This window comes from Lutzomyia longipalpis, chromosome 1 (assembly GCF_024334085.1).
Source record: "Lutzomyia longipalpis isolate SR_M1_2022 chromosome 1, ASM2433408v1".
In the NCBI taxonomy this organism is placed as follows: Eukaryota; Metazoa; Arthropoda; class Insecta; order Diptera; family Psychodidae; genus Lutzomyia; species Lutzomyia longipalpis.
The window spans coordinates 42,012,098-42,037,618 of NC_074707.1; the positions used below are offsets into that span (position 1 = coordinate 42,012,098).

Genomic DNA, 25,521 nt, shown 5'->3' on the forward strand with positions numbered 1-25,521 from the left:
TTTGGAAAATATGTTTTTTTGAAATTTATTTTTTTAATCTTTAATAAGTGAAAAGAAAATCCTAAATAGAAATTAATTGACATAAAACGCATAAAACTAACTTTGTTTAACCAATCTATTCGCGATTCTTCACTTTTTCTGATAAAAAAAAAAGATGAAATAATTTTTCAATTTTAAATTTTCTATTGAGAATAGAAAAACTTTTTTATCCTTAGAATATTATCTTCAATTTTATTGAAATCTGATTTAATTTTTAATTTAATCATAGCACTATTCTTTTAAAAGAATTCTAAAGAAAATCAGAATAATTTGAATTAATTTAAAGAACTCGACTGAAACATTGACTGAAACCATTCTGGAATACCAACTATCATAACTTTTAGAATGAATATGTAATGAAAAAAAAGAAGAGTTTTTTTTCAATGCTCACAAAAAAAATAATAAACATAGAACGAGTATCAAAAACCACTGCTCACCATCGCAACACTTGGGACAAGGACCCTGACCGACAAAAAAGCGCGTCCAGTCCACTGATTAAACAGCATAGGCAATGTACAGTGCTAAACTATTGACCACTATTAGAGAGTGCGAGAGAGAGGCAGCATTGGCTTGAACATGAAGAGGAGGTAGACCATGAAAAATGGATTTTCATTACGTCCCAATCTGGTGAGCCTATTAAAAACAATTTGCCAAATATGTTGCGCACAGAGTGGTTGCAAAAAAAAGCGAGGCCTCCAACCGCCATCATTGGACCATAAGCAAAAAGGCACGAATCTGAAGAGTAGGGGGTGGCGGTGTTTTTTTTTTAACCACCCAAAATCTATTGGCCTGATATCGGAATTTTGGAGAGAGAAAAAAAGCAGGGCTATAAATGCCTTTTTTGCGTTGCTGAAAGACTAAAATATTGTGGCACTAAATGCTACGGATTATCTGACGATGATTGGCAAGTTAATGTTGAAGCTCAAAGTGATGGTTATTTCATTTGCTAATGATTTCTTTCCTTATGAATATTCGTAGACAGGTTGCTTTTAATCAATTATCACGCTCAATATGCAATTCCTTAAGCACATTGCCCAAGATATCACCAGGGGGGTGAGGGGCGACAAGAGGAGGCTGTCAATTACCTAGTGATGCAACGATTTATCTCTGTCGATTGCAAAATTATGCAAAATCAATCGTGAGTCATGGGTATCGCGGACTCTTCTTACAAATGCATCATGTTGGAGGAAAAAACTTTACGCGGAAAATATTTTTATGTTGATTTTAATTAAGTTAAAAAAAGAAACTCACTTTGAGCCGTGATTAATCAGTGCAACTGTTTCCATGTGAATTTAACTCAAAAATCAACCATATTTGGTGATCTGATGCTGTGTCTTGATTTTCCACAACTGCAACCACTAAGATTTTGCTTCTTATTTAATGTCTTTAAGGGTTTTTTTTCTTTTAAAGGTTTCACAGTAAAATGTATTTTATTAGTACCTAAATTATGTATGTAAGTATATATTTTTTAAAGACACCAACTGCACACTTTCACAAACGTATACGGAATTTTGCAGAGCATTTGGACACAGAAGCTTTTAGCATTATCACATATCAGTTGCATATTTTTTTTCTCACAAAACATAAAATCTTTTAATTGATGTTGCACAGATTTGGAGGATTTTTTTCTAGGGTTTTATTGTTTCAACTATTTGTTGTTGCAAAAAGTTAATGGCTTTTTAATGCGGAAGTGCCTAACTAAAAGTGGTTAAAAAACAACTACGAGTTCAGTTTAAGGATTGTTTATTTTTTTCCACAGAAAAATCACTTTTTTTCTTACAAAAATTTGTTATATTTAACACAATTTATTTCCGTATGAAACAGTACAACGTGCTGAGAAATAGCATAACTAACTATATGTATTATTATAGGTAGTACAGAATATATAATTTGCAGTAATATATGGGGTCACTGTATGTCACAAAGTATATTCATCTGAGATGATTGAATGATGTAGTCACAGTACACGCACTTTTTGACGCAAAGCGAGGTGTTGTGTTGGATTTTCAAATCAATTTATCATAATCACTTATTATGCGAAGTTATGTTGCAAAAGACGGATCTTTCGGGTCTACAGAAGCGCCTCATATCACTTTGCTTTCAGAACCTTCATGCACCACTGAGCCTGCCTCCGGACAAGTCGTTGGCCAAACGACGAAACTTTGTGCAACAAAGTAACCGATTGATGGTGCAAAGTGCGAGTAATGCTATTTCGGATGTTTTGGCTCCTATTCGCTTCTTCTTCTTTTTTTTCCTTCAATACTGTCTTGGGGAGAGAGGTATACAACAAAAAACGAATCGAAAATGCGCGCGACACTTTGCATGTGTCCAATAAGTTTCAAAATCGCTGACTGACTAACCACGGCTGGGAGAAGCTTTCCACATGAGCACAGAGGCTACACATTTTCGAGAGCTCGTGTGATCACACGATACGACAACTACATCGCTCCGTGGAACAAGAATGATGCAAATATCCATGGTTCTCTCTGCCGAGTTGCGGCTGCAAGAGCGCAAAGCCGCTCCGTGGTTGCCGATGTGGTAGTAGCAAACCAACACACAGGCTTCATATTTTGTTGGAGCTTCCGCACACTACTTCATGCTTTTTAGCTCTTGCTCGAACGCCCCTGTGAGCCTCCCAAAAAAACACATTCGCACACAGAAGCTGTATCATGACTCCCCAAATGAGAGGCATTTCCCTCCGCAACCACTTGCAACCGTTGCAACCGATGCAACTGAAACAACTGGATGTTGCCCCTCTTTGCTTGCTATACACAACTTATTAGTCGTTCAATGCTCCCCAATATTTGCAATAAAAAGTATGTTTTTTAAAGAAAATCTTTTTCTTCCACCACTCATTCCTAAGATGCTCTATGTATATAAAAAAAAAATTATGAATAAAATCATTATTAAAGAAAAGCCCCCCATTTCTCACACATCTCTCTCAACATTAGGAGGAGGTTTGGTGTATTTGTGGCGCAGCCAGTATGCATGACAACAAGTGCGAAGCCCCATTGCTGCGCCGTTCTAACACAAAACAAGACAAGAAGCATATCAAAACTCCATGTGGGCAAATTCTCCGCATACTCTCTCTCAGCTCGGAGAGATGTCAGGCTTTTGTGTCATATTGACAGATAGGAGGAGCGACAGCGACGGGTCCACCCCTCTTCATTACCGCTCGGTACATTTTCGTGCATCACTCGCCATAAATCGCTCTAATCGCTCGATTAACACAAGATACACCACAGCTCGCTCTCTCGCTCCCACATTCTCCTCTTCCCAAGCACCACCACCATCACATCAAAAATGGCTATGTGTCACCCATCCATATAGCCGCGCTATAGAGATGATGTTTCTGTGTGTATTGTATTCTATGGTTGACAGAAAGATTGCTTTGTGATACAGTTGGTGTAAATTTTTCAAAATACTCCACCATCCCGTGGACCATTGGTAAGTCTCATCTTTTACCCTCAATCATTAGCATGTAGTCCACTCTATTGGTTATAGGTAACCCTGACTATTGCTGCAATGCCCTAGTTTCCCTATCAAAACCCATTTCGTGATTACCCGCAATATTCTTCGTCACCAGCGGTAATCTCACGGCGAAGTGACAGAGAAACACTCAATAAGTTAAATGTGATGGGTAGGAATGCGCAGGGAGCGCGGTAAAAGAAATAAAACATTGATTATTCATTTATTGGGGGTACATAACCCCACTTTCTTTCGCGTCGCCTCGTCTTCTTCGTTCACACATACACCAACCACCCGTACAACACATAGACACCCCCCTTCGAGACACCATCGCGTACGTCATGGCACACAGTGAAAGAGATTGTTGAGTGGATTTGAGAAGCACACACAACTACTCTGACGTGCGCCGAGCCAGAAATGTCAATCTATCAGTCATTTTGAGAGCGACAGACGGCAGCGAATGCGCGCACTGTAGCACCGCCCTAAGGATAGGTGTGGCCTACTTATAGTTCTTCTTCTCTTCACAGCCATCATACCCGAGCCGTGATAGCTTCACTCAAATAATTGACATGGATTATTTATTAATATTATGGCGACGACTTTTAAAATATCACTCGAGACGATTCTTGTCTGGGGCTTTTGTTGGACTTCTCTCCACCACATACAATTCCATTTCTCAATCGATTTACGATTCCACCGTATAGGAGCCCCTTCATTCTGTCAAATAAATACAGCGCATTCTTTGCCTCTCTATCCACACATTTCCCATACGGAGGCCCCTCAACTCTGCAAACGGAGAGATATTTGAATGTCAAGAAAATTTGTCCAAGCAGTCTCTTGGTTTTTCAGACAACATACATGCTATATGTGTATACCTACAACCACCATTGGCTTGGCACTCATACCACTAGTACTCACTACACTGCTAAAAACTCGTTTGCTCACACTTTTCTTTATTTTTTTCTTCTCTTCCAAACGCCCCACGACTTCTTCGTGTCTGTTTTCTCGTCCACCATCTAATTCGAAGTGCTGTCATTGATATATATTTTCTCACGACAAAAATACCGTGACTGATGTGAAATTAAATTCTGATTGGATTGCAAACTTAGATAATGGCCGATAGTTTAGGTAAATTAATTGAAAGAAGTTTTTTTTAATAATAAATTAAAAGTGAGATGATCCCAGTTCTGTTGCGTTCTTAGCGTGAGAAGCGTGACGTTTCAATTTAGACGTAGAACCCTTCTTCAGGTCCCACCGAAATATCAATGCGTATGCAGGATTTTTCTCAAAAGATTTTTCTTTGAAAACTGAATTTCCTTCTATGAATTCTCAATACATAATGAAAAAAATATTTTAAAAAAATCTTTATTTTAAAATTTTATAATAAAAACAGTAGTAACGTTATAAAATAGTTTTAATTAGAAGTATTGTAAAGACAAACCAAAGAATTTGAAATGCAATATAGCACATAACAGATTGATTTCGGTTATTTTTTTTATTTTTGTATTTATAACAAATTCTTTTAAAAAAATAATTAATTAGTATAAAGATAATTTTGGTACCTAACTCATTATTCCCAGGAAACAAATTATTAAAAAGCGAGGTTTCGAATTCAATGTAAAAGTTTTTGTTAATTTTCTTCTATTTCAATAATTAAGAAATAAAATTTAAAAATATCAATCACAATAATTCAAAAAAAAATCATTATCTTTTTTTCATAAAGCACCCCTTTATAGAAAAAACTATGGTTAAATATATTTCAGTTTAACCATAATCGTTAAATTATTTTTCAAATTAAATAATCTTTTATTAAAAAAAATAATCAAACTTTCCATCGTTATTCATAGCTCTATGAGGTCAGCCTAGCCCGTATTTTAGAGACCCCAAAAACATAATAGGACAGCGGTGTAGTGCAATAAATTGGGCAAAGGATACATCATGAGTGTATTAACTATAATCGAAACTCTAAAGCATTATATTAATAAATTGCGCTGCTGCTGGGGCAAAATATTTTGAGGCTGCATACATACATGCAAGAGAGAAATAAGCATTATGGTTCGGTAAATCATAATTAAATTACCATTTTACTTCCAGTGTTTTCAAATCATGGGGCTTGGTTGTTTTGTAAATTATATAAACGCCGCAATTGCTAAGATATATTGGCACGGCATATGTTTGTGAATGGGTTAGTGTGTATTATAAATTTTACACACAAGGTGCAAGGGAATGAATGGAACTCTCATGCTAGGCACTGCGCTTCCCTTGCTATTCTTGATGATGATGACCATTTAAATTGGATACTAGAGTGAAGACATACAACCCCGAACTTGGAGCTTCCAGAGCTACACGTAAAAAAAGGCCTCACAAATTGCCGCTCTTTTTAAACATGCTTTCGGGGGTTATTTGCCACCTGAATGTATGTACCTACTACTACCGTTTTCTCTAGATTAGCTAGGTTTGGTTGATTGTGAATGTTCAGTGCTATTTTTAGGTGTAGCAGCGGTGAGAGAAAAAAATCCTCTTTTGATATATTCCACGGAAAAATACCTATTTCAATATGATTTAAAATTTCTCTTTTGCCTTTTATTATTTATCGGCCATTAACAGCATCGCTCGTTTATTGGAATAATTAATGGTTATTTTAGGATAAAATGTCGCCCCTGTATAAATACGGCAGCTCACCCTCTCGCTCTGGCTCGTATACTACACAACAGGCCAACACCACCACCCCCCTTTTTGAAAACCACCCTCCACCACACCACCCAACCCCCAGGACTATGGCAAAAACTCATACAAAGACATACAGCAACCAACCTCTGCGATTCAAGCTATAAACATAATTCTATCGTAGGATGGCAGACCGGGGGTGGTTTCCGAGAACACCATCGGAATATTTGGCTCTCTCTCTGTGTTGGTGTGCCTTCTCTGAATAAATATATATTTTGTAAATTGCCACTGTGCAGATGAGAGTACCCCCGGCATAGACACAAGAGGGTTGAAATTTTCAAAAGTCGATGGGGTATGGTGTGTATGAGGGGCGGTGGTGGGAGGGAGGAGTGAAAACAGACACAGAAGCCGCATAATATATAATTTTGTCATTTATTTCAAACTCCCATCTACCACCCCCAAGCTCCTAAGGGTGTGGAGGGTAATTTCCAGAAGGTTTTTAACTCCGCGATAGCGCGCCCTAGCTGCCATGTCCCCTAACCTTAGAGGGAGGTTTTTTTCTCAGTTTTTTTGTTGTATATGTGTGAAGGACTAAAAGAAAAATTCCTACTACCCTTGGTCCCTTATTTTGGTTTCATTGCAATTTTTTTTTGTTTGCTCGAAAATTGACTGAGCATGGGGTCTAACAGGGGGGATATCTGTATGTATTATAGGAGGGTATGGGATCAAGTTTGGGAAAGCATCGGGGTTTCGGGTGGCCGATCCGAGGCAAATATATAACACAGAAAAAAAACCCGTGAGGGAGCGAAGTGAATCGAGACAGAAAAGTTATTATAGAGAAATCATCAAGTGTGGTGTATCAAGCCAGATACATACTATTGAGCATTGGACAGCTAAGAGTGATTTATCTACGGAGTGTCATACCTAAATATAATTTATGTGATTGAACAGAAATACCACAGAAGCGCGGAGGGAGAGTGAGCTACAACAGAGTTATAACCAAATCGACTCCCCAATTGAGTTTTTTTTTTCATTCTTTATTTTCTTACCCAACGCCATGGACGGCTTCACAAGTCCTAAAAGCCAATGGGAATGGAAAAATTGAAAAGAATGCATTCCATCATGTAAGGGAGACATCCAAAGATCCATCTGTGTTATTTCGTCTTGTAGCCTATTGTTGGTTGAGCCTTGATTTGAGATTCACCCAGCCCGTATATATGTATGTGCTATGGTGGGAAATGCTTGGTGAGGTGGATTTACCAATGGTTGGCATCGTAGCATAGGGGCAGCAATCATCGCGCGATGCTCGCGTATTTAACAGCCACCTCATCATCATCCTCCTCTCATCCATTCTTCCACTCACGAACACAGATGCCAAAACTCCGGAGCCTTATATAGGGCATTGTATTAGCAGCGTCTCTTTTTTCTCACACCCAAAAACCCCGCGCGGTCGACTTTTTGGGAACTATATATACAACCCACCCCTTGATTTCCTCGCCCGGTTTTTGTCCAACACCAGTGTGCCCCTTCAACCCCCCAAAAGTCAGACAGAGATAGCCAACCGTAGAAGCTGTGAGACCTGTAGGGAGAAAACGACCCGAAGCATAAATACATAGGGGATATGATGTATTTTATACAGTGCCAACATAGAAAGTCTCGAGGAACAAGAAGTGAAAAAAAAAACGAGAACCAGAGAGAATCAAACAAAAGTGCTCAGTGAGCTGAATGTGCGCTCAAAATTTTTTGACAGATTTATTACATTCAGCCTGTCTTAAGTTTGAATTATGTCTGGAAATAGACGAAATATTCTATTTACCCCTCATGCACAGCACACCATCGTGGTGATGATGAAAAAGAGAAAGGAAAGTCATTTATGGTATTATCTAACTATATATATTTTACGCTATTTCTTCCCGGAATTCTTCCCTTTCTCCATGGCCGAGAATCTTTTCTATTGAAACTATAGTAAAGAAGAAAGGAAAAAAAAACTCATAACAGATCATTGCTAAGAGATCCCAACACACAGCCTCCAACAATCCCCAACGCATTGATCTTAACGCCCCATTAGCACCTTGGTACAGTAGCTAGATTTTGCGATCGCGGCCACGTTTAGCCGGCTAAGCAGGTTTCCCGCTTGTTGTCGTTGATCTTCAATCTCTTAATCGCGACACGATCGCCATTATCACGCATTTTGATGGGAAGCCCAAAGAGGAAGCGCTCGCATGTGGTTGTAAGCAAAAGGCGACACATTAATGTACCTTGATTTGTGCTTGAGATAGACTCAATGTGAGTATAATTAGCCACTAAAGACGTGGAAATGTACTAATTTACCCGATTTTGATCTCTCAATAACATTTTTTTCCCAACCACACCGCAAAGCATGGGACAACCTTCTCTAGTTGCTCAATGAACGTAAAAGTCCAGAAGTTGCAAGAATGTTGAACCACTGCAGATCTTTGTGGGAGGTGCGAAAAATTATTATAAAATTAAAATTTAATATGTAGAAATACAACGATTAATGTAAAAGTGGTTTAAACTTGATGTTTATATATAATTTATTTTATTTCTTTATTAATACAGGGAGTGGTGATGAAATTTAATATCCTAGTCGATAAAATTTTTCGAATATCTACTGGACGGACAAACGAAGAGAATACTTATTAATTTTTTATAGTTCTTGTTTTCAGGGTTTCTTGATATTTCAGAGATTGGCTAAATAGGTTTCCGAGTTTGCCAAATTCTTAAAAAAATCTATGTTCCCTAATCCCCTAAAACCGTTTTAGTTTTTCCGGTTTTATGGTTTCTTTTAATGAAAATTTTACCAACTTAAACAATTTTAAAATAAAGAGCTTAATTCTTAAAGGAAAAGTTTTTAAAGGCTCTTACTAATGGAGAAAACGAAAAAACTTGAAACAAAATGTTAGGTAATTTGTTCTTCATTTTAGAATGAAGATTTGTTCTTCTTCTTTTAGATATTTCTGCCATTATCTTAATTAATAAATAAATAAAAATAATTTCTTAGAATGTCTCAAAGTCTTTTTTGCTACATTGCAACGTTTTAGCACTACTTTGTAGCACTTGTAACATAAATACATTTTAACCAAAGATAACTCCCAACCACTTTAGTTCTACCTACCTACCTACCTACTTATTTTGCCAATGAATAAAACAAAGGACATTTTCCTTGGAGATAATTTGAACTTTGTATTCAACGTCGGGATGGGAAAATGTCAGAATTCAGTTCAAAATTCATCTGTGGAAAATCATGTAAATTCCACAATTCATTCCCTTAGCGAATTGAAGTGGAAATTCTCATAAAGTTTCACATATATACAGGAATTTCCCTTAAATTTCTCATCCAATTTCCATGAAAACTCCACAAGTTGCGTCAATACTCGTCAATGGCGGAGTCTTCGTGATATTTGTCTGCGCTTCCCATCCAGAGAGATATCTTGCATATAATTTTTGGTTGTGTGTAGAGATGAAGAAAATACTCGTGGAGGAGAATCTCAACCCAATGAGATTTTGCAGAGAGAATGAAGAGGAACGATAAATAAAATATTTTATATGATTTCACGGGGAGTGTGGGGAGTTCAAGGGAGGGTTTGCCAAGGAGGGATACCACGAAGCCCTCGTCGGGGGTAGGGGGACTGCTGCAGGTATCCCCAAAGAAACGAATGTGAAGAAAAGAACAAAAAAAAAGAATGTCTTAGTCGAGGCATCAGAAATGAAATTGTTCCTTTTCTGCTGCCATCATCCGACACGAGAGAGGGATGTCGTGCAGGGGGGTGGGTGTGTGCTGGAGACGAGAAGAAATTGACTGACTTTTCTCCGGCTATAACGAACAGTGTGGCTGTGCCATGACAAAAGGAAAGCAAAGGAGCAGGAGCACGAGGGAGCCAAGACGAGGGGTATTGTGTGTGTCTGAGTGAAATGGCGAGAAGAGGTCGAGGGTTGAGATGAGATGAGATGAAGTGGGAAGTGGCGGGACTGCAGAGATAACCGTTAAGGTGCGTAATAGCGTACGTCGCCAAGTCAGCTAGCGCATCCAACATCGATTAGACATAACGTGTCACAAGAAAAGACATTCCCAAAGCTTATTCGGGGTGATTTATGAAATAAAAAGAATAAATAAGTAATTGTGCCGGGAGATGTGGAAGCAGAGAGCGGGAAAGGCGTTGGGATGCGGGATTCTTCGAAAGGAAAAAAAGGGTGGCTTCATACTAATTTTCCCTTCGCAGTCTTCGAAGAAAGTCAATACAAGAGAATGTGTATTCGAGGACAATTTCGTGAAAAGAGATGCAATAACAAGAGAAGAATTAACACAGATGGTTACTTTGGGGTGTGGGCGGGGTGATATGGGTATTACTTTTCTTTACTGATAAATTAAGGATGTTTAGGCATTGGGGGAGTAACAATATCTATCCCTCGTAAAAATCTAACGTTTGTTTTGGGATTGATAGCGAATTTAATCTTAAAAACTACCCCTATCACTCCTAATTTAATTTTTTTTTAATTTTTTGAGATTATCAATTTTTATTTCAATTTTTTTTTTAAGAAATCTCACGAAATTTTAAAATACTTTTAGTTAGAAAAAAACTTTATAAAATTTACAATTTATTTTAAAAATATTTCTAATTTAAATTAAATCTTCAGAATTTTACCTTCATGAAAAACTTTTTGTGTTTTATTTAAAACTCTTTTAAAAGCTTTTAAGTTTTTATTTAATATTAAATGAAAGGAGTTTATTCAGGCCAGTATGAAAGATGATCCTCTATCGCAGAACAATTTTAACCCATTCCATCTTGTAGAGGATCAAAAAACATTGAAGAATCGCGAGAGAAACTCCCCAAAATCCACTGGGATCACATCGAAAAGTGCAAATAAAAATTGCCAAAAAATTCAAATATTTCGACGCCATTTGACATTTTTCTCCCTATAAAAAATGTTTCAAAACTTTTTTGTAGACTTGTCGCTCATTTTCCGTGGAGTTTTTTTCTAGTCAAAATAAATGTTTTTTTTTTTCGTTTCTGGAGTGATTTCTACATCTGAATCTGTGAAATCTTCTGCTCCTTGGAAGTCTGTGCATCTAATGATACTCTCAAAGCACTGAGAAAACAAACTCTTTGGGAGTTTATTGCTGTGAATAATTTCATGAGACTTCCGGGTGTCTTTCTTGATAATCTCCACGGTGTGGGGGGATTTGGAGATTATGTCCAGGAATTGGAGACTTACTTGTGGTGTTTCAGCCTCCTCGAGAGCGGATGCAACAAGTAGGAGGGCATAGAATCTCTGTTCACTGCCCATTGATTCAATTTCAATGCATCGGAGCAAATCTTTCGCTTCTGGAAGTCCCAATTTCTACAGCAAAACCTCATGGGAATTCTGCAGAAAAGATCTCTGAGAGGCAAAATGAAAGTTGAGAATCACTTTTGTCAGCTCCAGGAAGTCATTGCTCTTGGGAAAGATGAATGGGAAGACGGTGATGAAGATTTTGTGGACTTGCTCAGTGTTCCAATCTCAGAAGGAGACTTTCAGGAGCAATATCAGAAATGTCTTCCGTGCTGGTCATGATTTGCTTGATGACTCCGTCGAATGTTTCCGGATACTGACTACTATATTGATTTCTACATCTGAATCAGGTATATTGCGCTGGATGGGATTTAACTCGGTCAGATTTGCTAAAATTCTCACTGCCAAAGAGGCCCAAAAAAATGTATAAAGATTTGTTTTGATTTGCAAGGGGTTGGTTCTATCAACCTCCCTCAGCTTCATTTCGCTGTGGATCACCTGATTCAGATGTAGAAATCACTCCAGAAACGAAAAAAAAACATTTATTTTGACTAGAAAAAAACTCCACGGAAAATGAGCGACAAGTCTACAAAAAAGTTTTGAAACATTTTTTATAGTGATAAAAACGTCAAATGGCGTCGCAATATTTGAATTTTTTGCAATTTTTATTTGCACTTTTCGATGTGATCCCAGTGGATTTTGGGGAGTTTCTCTCGCGATTCTTCAATGTTTTTTGATCCTCTACAAGATGGAATGGGTTAAAATTGTTCTGCGATAGAGGATCATCTTTCATACTGGCCTGAATAAACTCCTTTAATGAATTTTTAATTTCATGTTTATTAGCATAAAAGTTTTCTTTCTGTACATAATATTAGAATCATAACAAGTTTTTTTTATAATTGAAATAAAATTTTATAAAAAATGAGAATCTCTTCCCACATTTTTTGACTTTTCTCTCTCGAAAAATAAATTCTGAACAAAAAAAATTAATAAATAATAAATAAAAAGAGAATTCTCTGAACTTTTCTTATTTTTTTATACAAGAAGAGCTTTCATACATATTTTCCCCCCTTTAATGCCTTCAAACAGTTGAGAATGGCCCAATAATGAGATAGTAATTAGTCGCCATCCAACTTTTGATTGATGGATTAATAAAAGAAGTCAAGTTATCGAACTTTTTTTTCTATATGAAAGTTCTTGTATGGTGAAAATCATTTTCAAAAGTTTCCTCTCGTATACATTTGTCTGTATATATTTGCGGAAGTGAGGCAAAAGTGTGAGGTGCCGGAGAAAAGCAGGAGCTTTCGTGTGATGGGGGAACTGTGCGCCCGTTGTGGGGGGATGGTGGCGAATTAATGTATATAGACGGGGGGAAAAGCATAAATGAATATCAGATATTCATAAGGGGCTGTGAGCTAAACTCCCCGAGTTCCTTCTTCATTTTCTCAATATCTCCCCGGTCGTGTGTGTGTGCCATTTTCCTCCGAAAGATATAAGCACCGCTAGTGGCCAGTGTGTATGATATATGTGATTTCCCTTAATAACATATAATGGTGATATATCAAACAGAATTTATTCCAACAATTAGACACAACTTTGGCCATTCATCAAAATACGGATTTTAGTTTTGGCCCAAACGAGCTCCAGAGATGGCAGTCGCGTTATACGATTGTCCTAAGGGATTATGTTGTATGGTTGAATACTTGAATAATATATTTATATATATAATCACATTCCGGAACGTACTACATGGGTATGCTTGACTATATACATACATAGCAATCCACCCAGTGTTTTATGTGCAAAATATAACAATGGCTTTGACGTGTGAAAACAAATGGAAAATCATTTCAATGCCTCTCTACCGCCCCCAATTTTCTCTCACCTTACTCACACCCCATCACCCAAGAGAGAGAGAGAGAGCTTGAACTCTTTCTTTTTTATTCAGAGGAGAGCTTTTATATGGGATTTGAAGCTTGTGTTTATTAGCTTTGGCGGTGGTGTGTGAATTTCGTGGCACCCAAAAGAAATTCGCTGTAAAAATTGATTGAAAAGACTTCTCGAGATGCTTCTCAATGGGATTTGCACATTCTTCCCTCATTCCATGTGTGCCCAAAAAACTTTCTGGGAGTCAATTGCCATTCGAAAGCTTAGAATATTGAGTCGTTTTTCTCAAAGCTACACCAAATGGTATACAGGGGGTGGGGGATCCCATGGAAAGTGGGAGAAAAGAATGAGCTTTCATGAGGGAATTTAGATTGAGAGAGAAAGAAAGACGATGTCATAATTTGAATTTGAATAGAATCAATTTCGTTAAATGCTTCTTTACACACCCTCACAACACGATCAAATACTATCGTGTCACTCCCTATAAATTCATCCTGCCTACATTGTGAGGAAAACGACTTTTATTAGTCAGTTTGTAGAGAAATCTTTAAGGTTTCTGATCAAACTTTATTGTTTCACAGATTAAAAATTTTATAACTGAAAAATAAAGATCCGCCGTTAAAATGCTCGGAGTTGAAGATGAGGAAGAAGACTTGGAGGACACGCATCTGTGTATAAAGTGCAACAGGACAATAATAGGCATAGAAAATTACATAAAACATCGTAAAGAGAAAAATTGCGGACGCGATAAATCATCCCCTACGCTGAATCGCGTTCAGGATGATCCAACGTATGGGGATCGAATGGGCAATGATAGCTTTAGCTTTAACTACTCCGGAGAGACTCCAAAGCCCCACGATACGCCGTCTGATGTGAAACTTCCCACGGAGAATCTTGAGTATCACTACGACCTAGGAGCAGATATATTCTTCTCCTCCTTAGAACTACAGAGTAGTTCAAAGAGGAATGTTTCGAAGACTCCGCACGATCCAAGGGTGTTGACGAGAAAAGCCACAGCAGCAATCATGTCAAGTCATCATGAGGATGACTGGATACCGCCACAGCATCACAGTGAGTCAGAAAAACTCATGGAAGCTGTATCGGAAATTGGGGATATGAAGAAGGATTTACCGATTTTCCATCAAGTGGACTTCCCGCAGGAATCCGCCGAGTCTAGTTCTGAGGAGGAGGACATTGAAGACTTTGGAGCACCACCGAGAAATCATACTGGTGGCAAGTGGAAGCCTCCTGATCCCGAAATTCCCACAAGTTCTCCATGGCGAGCTGATAATCACTGGGATGATGCAGAAGAAACCCTTGTTGATGATAAATGGAGCAAGCTTGACAAGAGTCATGACAATGATGACCCCGAAGATGACTTCTTTTCCCCACCGTCAAATCACACGAAAGGAAAATGGGTTCCTGGTTCTAAAATCACCAAGCTAGACTACAAGAATACAGCTGGAAGGAAATCCCTGGATAAAATCCCAATGTGGTGCCACACATGCAACAGACAGCTAGCATCGCAGAAGATGTACAAGCAGCATCTCAAATCAAACCTTCACAAGAGGAAATCCCTTCCAGAGATTGAACTTGGACAATCATTTCTACCTCAGCAATCACGTATGGGCTACTATACCCGGCAAATGCTGAAAAATCAACAGAAAGATCCCGAAGAACACGCCAAGGAGAAGGAGAAACCTTCACGTGCAAAGAGGCCAAAGAAGCGAAAGAGGATTCGGAAGAAGATCTATTCGTACTGCGAAGTTTGTCGTATGAAGATGCGTCATCATCTCTTTGGGAAGCATCTTATCTCCCACTATCACTACAGAAGAATGCATTTGCAACCACAGAAGTGTCTGGCTACAGTTCTCAGCAATATTCACCGAATTGTCCTGCAGTCACCATTCCAGTGCCAACCGTGTAGATTTTATGCTAACACCGAAGAAACTTTCATGTCTCACTGGAATTCTCAGGAGCATGAGAAAAGGATTGCAAGAGTATCTCGCCTCTACTGCAGCTTTTGCAAATTTGAATGTTCCGAGAATGCAACGATGACTCATCATCTGATAGGTAAGTCAGAAGCTGACTCAGGCTTCTTCAAACTCACATCGTTAGTTACAAATATTTAATTTTTTCCTTACAGGCGTGGAGCATCAGGAGGTAATCTGGGCGATTAATCGCTCAGTTCCAATAATTATACGTGAAAAAACTCTTATCAAATGTGATTTCTGTAGCCGAGAATTTCGCTACAACATCGAACTACGTCGTCATGCTGTTACATCATGCCAACCTCTTACAAAAGCAAGCAGTGGCTCCGATGCGTATCAGTCAAAATTCTTCTGTACACAGTGCTGTATTTCCTTGAAAACGCGGAAATCCCAACAGAAGCACGATAAGCATACTCACGGCAAAAACACCTATTTCTGCTCAGTCTGTGATGAATCCTTCCCTTCGGCTGAAGTTGCCAAAGTTCACAGATATTCCTTGAAGCACAAAATATCCTCCGCCAGGAAGAGAAATAAGAAAGACTTGCAACGAAATTGTTCAATATGCAATGTAACCGTTGAGGACGTTCTCAAGCTGAAGGAGCACATTACACAGGAGCATCCTGAGAAGAAGTACTACTGCTCAAGATGCGATGAAGCCTTCATTCTATCGCAAGAACTATCACGGCATAGAAGGGATAAAAAATGCCAGGCTAAAGTAAAGAAAACCATTAAAATTGAACAAGATTGGGAAGATCCTGATGAAGATCTCTATCAGATGTTGGATTATGATTTGAATAATGTGGCTGAAAACTCAGGAGAGCATCTTGAGGGAAATCTCATCAAAGAGGAGTACTTACTTCAAGATGTGATTGACGAGGTTGAACCAATTGATGTGAGTGATTATCCAGCTGAGATTTTTACCTGTAAGATCTGCAACACGGATTTCCGAAAAAGGTGAGTTCGTTTTTATATGAATTTTATTTTTTATTCAAAGCAACTTTGCATTAAGACTAAATGGTTAAATTAAGGTTAAATGTTGGAATTTTCCTAATAAATGAGTTTTCTTAAAAGACGAATTTTAGGTCTCAAACTCGGCTAATTAAATTTTATTCAAGGCCAACGTTTCGGACTATTTAAGTCCTTCCTCAGGGCATTAAATGATAAAATTAACCACGTCAATAAATAATCACAAATCGCTACATCCAACACGGCAAATTTGTACAGATTGTCCATTGAATGCCCTGAAGAAGGACCTAAATAGTCCGAAACGTTGGCCTTAAATAAAATTTAATTAGCCGAGTTTGAGACCTAAAATCCGTCTTTTAGGAAAACCCATTTATCGCCTATGATCGTCCCATTACTAGTTTCCTAATAAATGTGATAAATCAATAAGCAAAAAATGTAATTAAAAATGGTTCCTGACGCGTCCTTTGCAATTTTTCAAACAAAAATTCAAACCATAACGGTTTTAACGTATAGTTTGCAATGCAATACAGCATTGGCAGCATGGGAAGAAGGAAAAATCGTTGGTGTAAAGTGAATTTAGATGACACCCTTACTAAATATTTAAATTGGTCTTTATGTGTGTCACATACATTTTTCTCAAGAGGACGCACAGAATGTTGGGCGTCCTTCTCTCCCGTGGGACGCTCATGCGGAAGATGAGGTGAAATGCTTCGACACTTCTGCGTGTGCCTGCGCCTCAGAGCAACCCTCCATGAGGGGGGTGAGAGTGGTAGAAGACTATATGTGGGGGTGTCGGGGATAATTTACTGGAGACAGTTGACACTTCGATGTCGGTGGTTTATGGCACGACGCCTTTCAAGATACGGGTGATTTGCGTTCGGTTTTTTCCTCACCACGGCCTCGTGGTGGTCAGGATGAATGGACAAAGATGTCCATTGTGCGATTGTGGGTGGGCCGTATTGGCATGAAGGTGATTTCGGCCACAGGGAGGGGAGTTTGGGGTGGTATATCACCCTCTCTAGCGTGTGGACAATAATTTTTAGTCCATCGAAACGCGCCAAAATGACCCAAAAGCCACCCTATGGGGCGATATCTCTTTTTCCAAGCAAAAAGGGGTTGAGTAAAGTGTATATATGATGGGAAAAGCGGAAGGAGAGAGAGAAGAAAATGATAGGAGATTGAGGATGATGCTTTGTTGGGAATTTCATGTTTTGTTGCGCTTTTCTTCAATTCACTGCTTGATCGAATTTCTCCTGAATTTATGGCATTTGAAATTAATTGTTTGTGAAGAAATTTATTATTTATCGCTCCAAGTTTCATCTTTTTCTACCCACCCTCCATTCCCCCCCCCCCACACATAAATGCTTTCCCCAAAAGATTTTCACCATTTTCACTCACTATCTTTCACGTCTTCAGAGCAGCCACAATTTTGATTCATCACCGTCTGTGACTTCCAAAACATTTAATGAGATTTTTGCATTTTTTTTGTGTGTCTCCTCTAAACGAAGAAATGCCAGAATTAATGATTGCGACGGAAAAATCACAAATTTCCCCCTTCTAGAACAAAAAAAAGTGCCCTCCCCCTAGAAGGGGTAGTGAAATTACACTGAATCACACACATAGAGTGTGGAGAATTTTCTCACAGTGTAACGGAGGTGTGAGGGAAAATACACCCTTTCTGAGGAAAAGCAGTGGAAAATACCAAATAAAACTTATTTATTGCTCGAAAATGTAATTATAGAGGAATTTTTGTTGTTTCAACCACGAGAAGCGCCCAGACTCTGATTTATTCTTCAATCAGTTCCTGGACGCCGTTTTCTGCTTCTTTTTTTTTACTCAATTGTGTGCCATACAGGAGGAGGTTGGGGATAGAGGAAGGAATGGGATTTTTCTGGCTTTTCCGGGGACGTAAGAGGGATTAATTTCAATTTTTTCTCATGCAGTTATATGGTGCAAAGTTGCATAGGTTGAATGAAATTCTTTTTTTTTTTTGTTTTTAATAAAAGAAAGAAAAGAATATTAATTTCATGACAAATTAGCGTCAACTATTGTTGTAATTGTGATGAAAGAACGCCATGCAGTGGCAATTTATTTATTTGATTTATTCAAAGAAAAACTTATTCACTTTCCTTATAAAATTTTTGTGGAAAGAAATTATAAATTCTTTCTAGAGAATCTTTTTTGAGGCAATTTTTCACATCTTTCGAACTTTTTGCATAAATTAAGAACCTTTTTAGGAGCTCAAGAGGATCTACTTTTATTAGAATTTTTAAGGAAAAATAATACAGATTTCTTGTTCTATGCATTTTTATTTAAAAACGAGGTAAATTGGAGCTTCGCTCCAATTTACCTCGGCCCGCTTCGCGGATATTTGTTGCGCTTCGCGCAAATTTTAGAGAGAAAATAAATTGTGACGATAAAGGTAAATTAGGACCACTTATCAATCCCGGAAAAAAATTTTTCAAACAGAAGAAATTATTTTCATTGAACATTTTAGGCGCCAAATTAAAAAATTCGAAAAACTACATAAAATCTATATGGGGGCTACCTGAAAGGGAGCTTTGGGGGGGAAATGAATACGGCCATTTGAAACCGCATTTTATAAGGGGCCTCTGTGCCAATTTCATCACGATCGGACAAACGGCGTGGATTTGTATAGAAAAGAAGGAACGACGATTACCAACAGACCTTTCTTTATTATATAGAGAAAGATAATTCATAAAACATAAATCATAAACATAAATCATAAAACATAAAACATAAGCATAAATTATAAGCATAAAACATAAGCATAAAACAAAACATAAATCATAAGCATAAAACATAAAACATAAGCATAAATCATAAGCATAAAACATAAGCATAAAACATAAATCATAAGCATAAAACATAAATCATAAGCATAAAACATAAAACATAAATCATAAGCATAAAACAAATCATAAAACATAAATCATAAACATAAAACATAAGCATAAAACATAAAACATAAATCATAAGCATAAAACATAAAACATAAATCATAAGCATAAAACATAAATCATAAAACATAAAACATAAGCATAAATCATAAGCATAAAACATAAGCATAAAACATAAAACATAAATCATAAGCATAAAACATAAAACATAAGCATAAATCATAAGCATAAAACATAAGCATAAAACATAAAACATAAATCATAAAACATAAAACATAAGCATAAATCATAAGCATAAAACATAAGCATAAAACATAAAACATAAATCATAAGCATAAAACATAAAACATAAGCATAAATCATAAGCATAAAACATAAGCATAAAACATAAAACATAAAACATAAGCATAAAACATAAATCATAAATCATAAGCATAAAACATAAATCATAAAACATAAAACATAAGCATAAAACATAAGCATAAATCATAAGCATAAAACATAAGCATAAAACATAAAACATAAAACATAAGCATAAAACATAAATCATAAATCATAAGCATAAAACATAAATCATAAAACATAAAACATAAGCATAAAACATAAGCATAAAACATAAAACATAAGCATAAAACATAAAACATAAAACATAAAACATAAATCATAAAACATAAATCATAAATCATAAAACATAAATCATAAATCATAAAACATAAAACATAAAACATAAAACATAAAACATAAAACATAAAACATAAAACATAAATCATAAAACATAAATCATAAGCATAAAACATAAAACATAAATCATAAGCATAAAACATAAAACATAAAACATAAAACATAAAACATAAAACTTCGCTCCAATTTACCTCGCCCCGCTTCGCGGGGATTTGTTGCGCTTCGCGCAAATTTTAGAGAGAGAAAAATTGTGATGGTATAAAGGTAGATTAGGACCACTTATCAATCCCGGAAAAAAAATTTGCAAACAGAAGAAATCATTTTCATTGAACATTTCAGGCGCCAAATTCAAAAATTCGCAAAAACTGCATGAGATTTATATTGGGGCTACCTGAAGGGGGGCTTTGGGGGGAATTGAATACGGCCACTCGAAACCACCTGTTAAAATGAGCCTTTGTACCAAATTTCATCGCGATCGGACAAACGGCGTGGATTTGTATAGAAAATTATAGTTTATTCAAAATAACTTTTCACAGAATTTTTTTAATTTTTGTATTAAAATTATTCAATTAGACTAGTCAACCCGAGCCCCCAATCACGTGTGAGCAAACTCCATTTTAAGCTATAAAAGGGGGGCGTATATTAGTAGGGGGGATGAATAATACGGTACCCCGAAAAAAATTGTAAAATAAAAAAATCCCAATTTCCCTGCTATAAAGGGGGGTTGGGGCGGAATCCTACATATATAGCGCTTGCAACTCGTATTGACCCCCTCTACCCCTATACCAAATTTCATCAAAATCGACCCAGCCGTTTCGGAGGAGTTCATGTGCCACGTGTGCCACAGACAGACAAACAAACAAACATTTCAGCTTTATATATTAAGATTGCAGCTATTTTTAAAAACTTTTTTCAGAATTCTCTCTTGTTGATCTATCTTGGTGAAAAACTAGAATAGAGTGTTCTTCAGTTAATTTTTCTTTAATCAAAGAACAAATTTTTAGAGAATTAGTGCAAACTTATTTAGAATTAATAATACGTCATTCAGGAATCAAATTGGCATGAATTTTATCAATTTGCCCGCTCATATTTGCCCAAAAAGACATAATAATAAAATTATTGAAATAATTTTAATAAATTTCAGTTCCCTGCCAATTAACCGTCATGCGTGGCCAGAAAAATGATTCAAAAATTTATAATTGGTCACAATTAAAAAGAATTGACGATTTTTTTTGCCAATTGGCTTTTTATTTCTGTACTTTTTTTCTCAACATTCCTTCCTCTTTATCTGCGTAAGAAAAATCTCACAAAGGTGCGATAAAATCATTCGATTCTTGCACTTGGAGTTTTAGCTTACGAGAAAAGCTCTAGTATTGAATTTCAATGTGCTGGAAGGTTTTTTCCAGCGGGTGCAAGAGATTTTTATTTACGAGGTAGATTAAAGTGCAATAAAATATATAATTTCTACCTAAAGGGTAGTCTAACTCAAAAATTCAACCAAGTCTCGCCTCTCCATCATTTGCGATTTCTTTCCATTTTTGGCCATCAATTTCTCCTCATGCACCTGAAACGAATTGAGATTGGCGTGCTGAAGAAAAAACGGTTGAAGAACCAAGTTCGACGATTGCTCTCCCACTGTGATGTGATTTTCATAATAAAATACAAAGAAATTAATGAGAATTTATCGATACTCTCGCGAATAGGTCAGAAAAATATTTTTTTTTCCGAAGAAGTTTTGTGAGTAACTCCAGTGAAATACAGCAGGAGAATGTCATCAGACGAGTGAAGAATGGAATGGAAGTTTGACTTTTTTTTTTGGGAGGAGCGAGACATCAAAGCAATAATTCATCGATTTATTTATCGTGAATTAAGAATTTTTCTCAACACTGCAGATATATCTCAATTCTCGCTTTTTTTGCTTATTTATCACAGAAATATTAATTAATTATTTAAACTCAAGTGGTGGATTTTTTTTGGAGAAGATATTCTGAATCTCTTTTGGTTTGTTTCTCTCAAAACTCCATGCGGAGAGAAGATCACAAATCTTTTCACGTGGAATGCGTGAGATCTCAAAAGCTGACAAGAATTTTATGAATTACAATGTGATTGGGATCTAAAAGAAATTCTCAAAAGATTCTTTATCGCTGAAATTTTGCTGATTTAACTAAATTCTTAGCTAGCGGGCAAAGGAATTTTGTTCTTTAGCGAGTATTAAATTCTCAATAGATGGCGTCTAATGTAAAAAAATTAAACTAATCATCAGTTATATTGGCCATTGTGTCAGCAATGCCAATATCATCCCTTTCCCTCCCTAAACTGTCCACCATCACCCTTACAAAAAGAATATCATTTAATGATTTTGTGAAATGCACAAGAGAAGAAAAGTTCGAGGCATCGTCAAATGCACGTGGTTTGGTGATGCCTTAAAATTTTCATCACGTACAGCCACCAGCTCTGTGCTCCTTTTCTCTCACTTGACCAACAGAAAATTTAATTAAACATGTTAAATTAATTAATCAAAATGCACCGTACATCACGGGCGGACTTTACCCGTATATTCCAAACTGTACAACCGTGAAATATTCCCTCTTTGGACACAAAAGTGACACGGGTCAGGCGATTCTTCGGGGGTGCTCGTCTCAAATTCAATTTTAAAACTCACCAGAGAATTTTGCCAGGTTCCTCCTGGAGCAGCATCTCCACGTTCATCGCGAGCAACTACCGTGCCGGCGTTTCCTGTGCACCAAGGAGGGATGCCACTTCACTGGCAGGAGTGCGGGGGAGGTGAACAGGCACATGGAGACACACGAAACTGAAAGGAAGCATCGCTGTCCACAGGAAGGGTGCAGCTATCAAGGGAAAACTTTGGCATTGCTCAAGAAGTGAGTTTTCATAGGTTGTAGTTGATTTTAAACTAACTTTTAATTGCATTTAATTTCTAACTAATGAACCATATTCTAAAGGCAAAATCTAGAAGAATTCAGAAGAATATTTGGTTTTTTTCTTAAATATTTTTTATGCGCGCTCTAAACTGGTCGTTTCCTTAAGTCTTTTTTTTATATTTTGATTTTTTTTAAACAGGAGTCATTCATTAAATTTATTGATTGTTTTTTATGCTTGGTTGGAAAAAAGTTTTTTTTTTTTCAGTTTAGTTTTTTCTTAAATTTCTTAGTGTTCTTTTCTTTCAAAGATCGATAATTTAATAAAATCTAAAAATCTATTAAAAAAAAAATTTTATAAAAATATTAAAACGATTAAGATTCGTAATCGACTATAACTACCATGTTCCAATTTGAATTTTGTTGACAATTTTTTTTCAAAATTTTAACGTCAGATCCTCCTATGTTTTTTAACGTTTGACGTTATTTTTTTTACATTCCTTGACAAATATTTTAAGTTTAATATTTTATTCTAAAGGGTTGTGTTTTTCATGTTTTTTTTTTAAATAATTTTTATTTTATTATGTAGATTATGTATTTTTAATTTAATTTCATTTAAGTCTGAAAAAATTTCGTTGGTTACAATAAACATAAAATGTTAGAAAAACCCTGAAACGTTAGAAGAGGAATGTCAAAAAATGTAATTCAAACGTTTAAATTAGAACTAATTTGAATTGATAAAAAATAGAAGAAACTAACGTGATAAATTAATGCTTTAAAAAAACCTAAAATAAATGCAAAACGTTAGAAAAGAACTGTCTAAAAAAGAAAGTCAACGGACTGGAAATAATTCTTTTTGACCCCTGAAGAAGAACTTAAATTGTCTGAGATTTTCCTGTCTAACTATCCTTAATCCTTTCGGAAAAAAATATTGAAAATTTTTAAAGGAAATTTCAAATTGGATTTAAAGAGAGAGAAAACACAAAATATTTTATGCTCAAACGAGCGAAAAAATCATTTATTTTTATTGAAAAATAGTTTAAAAAAATTATTTAAAAAATTTTAACAATTTAAGAAACTAAAATCTTTATTTTCCTCAATATAGTGGTCAGAATCCAACCAAATGTCTAATTTGCACTCAATCTCCTCATCTTCTAGGCACCAGAAGAGCCATTCCGACGATCGGGAGGAGCTGCATTGCCCAAACTGCCCTTACATCACCTACAACAAATCCCACATGACGCGCCACTCACGAATCCACAGCGGCGACAAACCCTTCAAATGCCCCTATTGCCCGTACACCTCCAACACCTCAACCAACCTCCGGAAACACATCTTTTCGACAAAACTTCACACAGCAACGGAAACCACCACCAAATAAAAGACAAAAAAAAATGAAATTTCCTGTGATTTGTGTCCAATTAAAAAAGCTTCAAGTACAGGGAGAGAAAAAATAAGTCTAAGATGCGGAGATGTGGGGGGATGAGAAGGCTGGCGCATCACTTGAAGACAACCGTGTCCAGCATAGCACCCAGACACTGAACAATGTTGTTCTGCATGAGAGTCTCCACTTTCTCCTCCAAATGCCTCTTCGGATCCTGCTTGCCGACATTCTTTATTGCCAGCTGTTCTGGGGTCATCTTTTCCTCATCCTCCAGAGCCTGCAAGAATATTGTTGAATAAATTACCCAATTTTTTACATATTTTACACCAAAACACTCACCTTGTTGTAATTTTTGGCCAGCTCCAGCATTTCTGACACAGTGGTCTCATTGATGGCGCAGTGATCGTGGTAGTTGGCTAGTGTAAGGCCATCCATCCATGACTTCTTGTGCAGATTGAGCAGCATCTTCTGCTCAAGTTCATTCTTCCGGTAGTTTATGCTGATTGAGTAGTAGTGGCGATTGAGACCGTGAATCAGAGCCTGCACTGAGGGCTTCTGCAGATGTCCCAAATTGGATGTAGTTTGTCTGGGTTCCTGACCCAGTACCAGCATATTGGGATTAATTAACCGGAAAGCGTCTATGACTACTTTCCCCTTCACGGATTGAATTGGATCAACGACCACAGCTACGGCTCTCTCGCTGAGCGCCTCAAAGGATTGCTGAGTGTTGATATCAACACCAGAGAGCCAGCAACCGAAACCCGGATGCGAATGGTACCATCCCACAACCATTTCCGGACGTCCTGTTTGTTTCAGCATATCCAACATTTTTGCCTGGAAGACGGGATCAACAGCCTCTACGGATACACCGGTTCCCGTCTGGGGCATGGCGAATACATCAATCACCTGCACCGTGTAGTCATCCACGAATTCACCTGTCAGGAAGCCCCCAGAGATTTAGTACAAAACAAAGGAAACAAAGAAAGCAACACAAATCTGCTTACCCAGCATCAAACCCATCACTTCCATTGGTACACCTGCCCTGCCGTGCTTGAGCATCTTCAGGAGGGCCAGGGATGAGATATAAACCTGCTCAGCAGTGTCCACAACAGGGGCATCCGTGGGGGGAGCAGCTTGCGTCAATCCCGGCATTGCGCCACCCAAACGAAGCAAACGATCCATTCTGGAATACTTTTAGGGAGTTTTCTCAGCACTCTGTACTATTTTTGAGAATTATTGGGCAGAAAATCACCGAAAAATGCACAAAATAAACTAAAGTGTAATGACTCGACAAACTCGCAATTTTTGAGGTTAGAAAAATTGACCACCCATCGGTTGAGCTTCGT

At 37.1% G+C, this 25,521-nt stretch overlaps 3 protein-coding genes across 3 annotated transcripts in view; 1 reads left to right on the forward strand and 2 right to left on the reverse strand.

The window, feature by feature from the left end:
* The window catches only part of LOC129787388 (protein tiptop), a 156,110-nt gene extending 152,977 nt beyond the window's left edge, over positions 1–3,133 (reverse strand). Inside the window, exon 1 of the mRNA XM_055822928.1 lies at positions 1,291–3,133. The gene's annotated coding sequence lies outside the window, so the exon portion shown is untranslated. The remainder of the gene's footprint in view (positions 1–1,290) is intronic.
* A 267-nt stretch (positions 3,134–3,400) lies between these two features.
* LOC129787405 (zinc finger protein 546) lies at positions 3,401–24,509 on the forward strand. Its single transcript, XM_055822956.1, has 5 exons — positions 3,401–3,486; positions 13,935–15,426; positions 15,500–16,298; positions 22,591–22,794; positions 23,950–24,509. Exons 2-5 carry the CDS (start codon positions 13,977–13,979, stop codon positions 24,170–24,172), a joined length of 2,676 nt encoding a protein of 891 aa, XP_055678931.1. The 5' UTR covers positions 3,401–3,486; positions 13,935–13,976; the 3' UTR covers positions 24,173–24,509.
* LOC129787406 (26S proteasome non-ATPase regulatory subunit 14) lies at positions 24,187–25,521 on the reverse strand. The gene is made up of 3 exons (XM_055822957.1): positions 25,180–25,521; positions 24,515–25,110; positions 24,187–24,452 (listed from the first exon to the last, which is right to left on the reverse strand). The coding sequence occupies exons 1-3, from the start codon at positions 25,355–25,357 to the stop codon at positions 24,291–24,293; spliced, it is 936 nt and encodes a 311-aa protein (XP_055678932.1). The 5' UTR covers positions 25,358–25,521; the 3' UTR covers positions 24,187–24,290.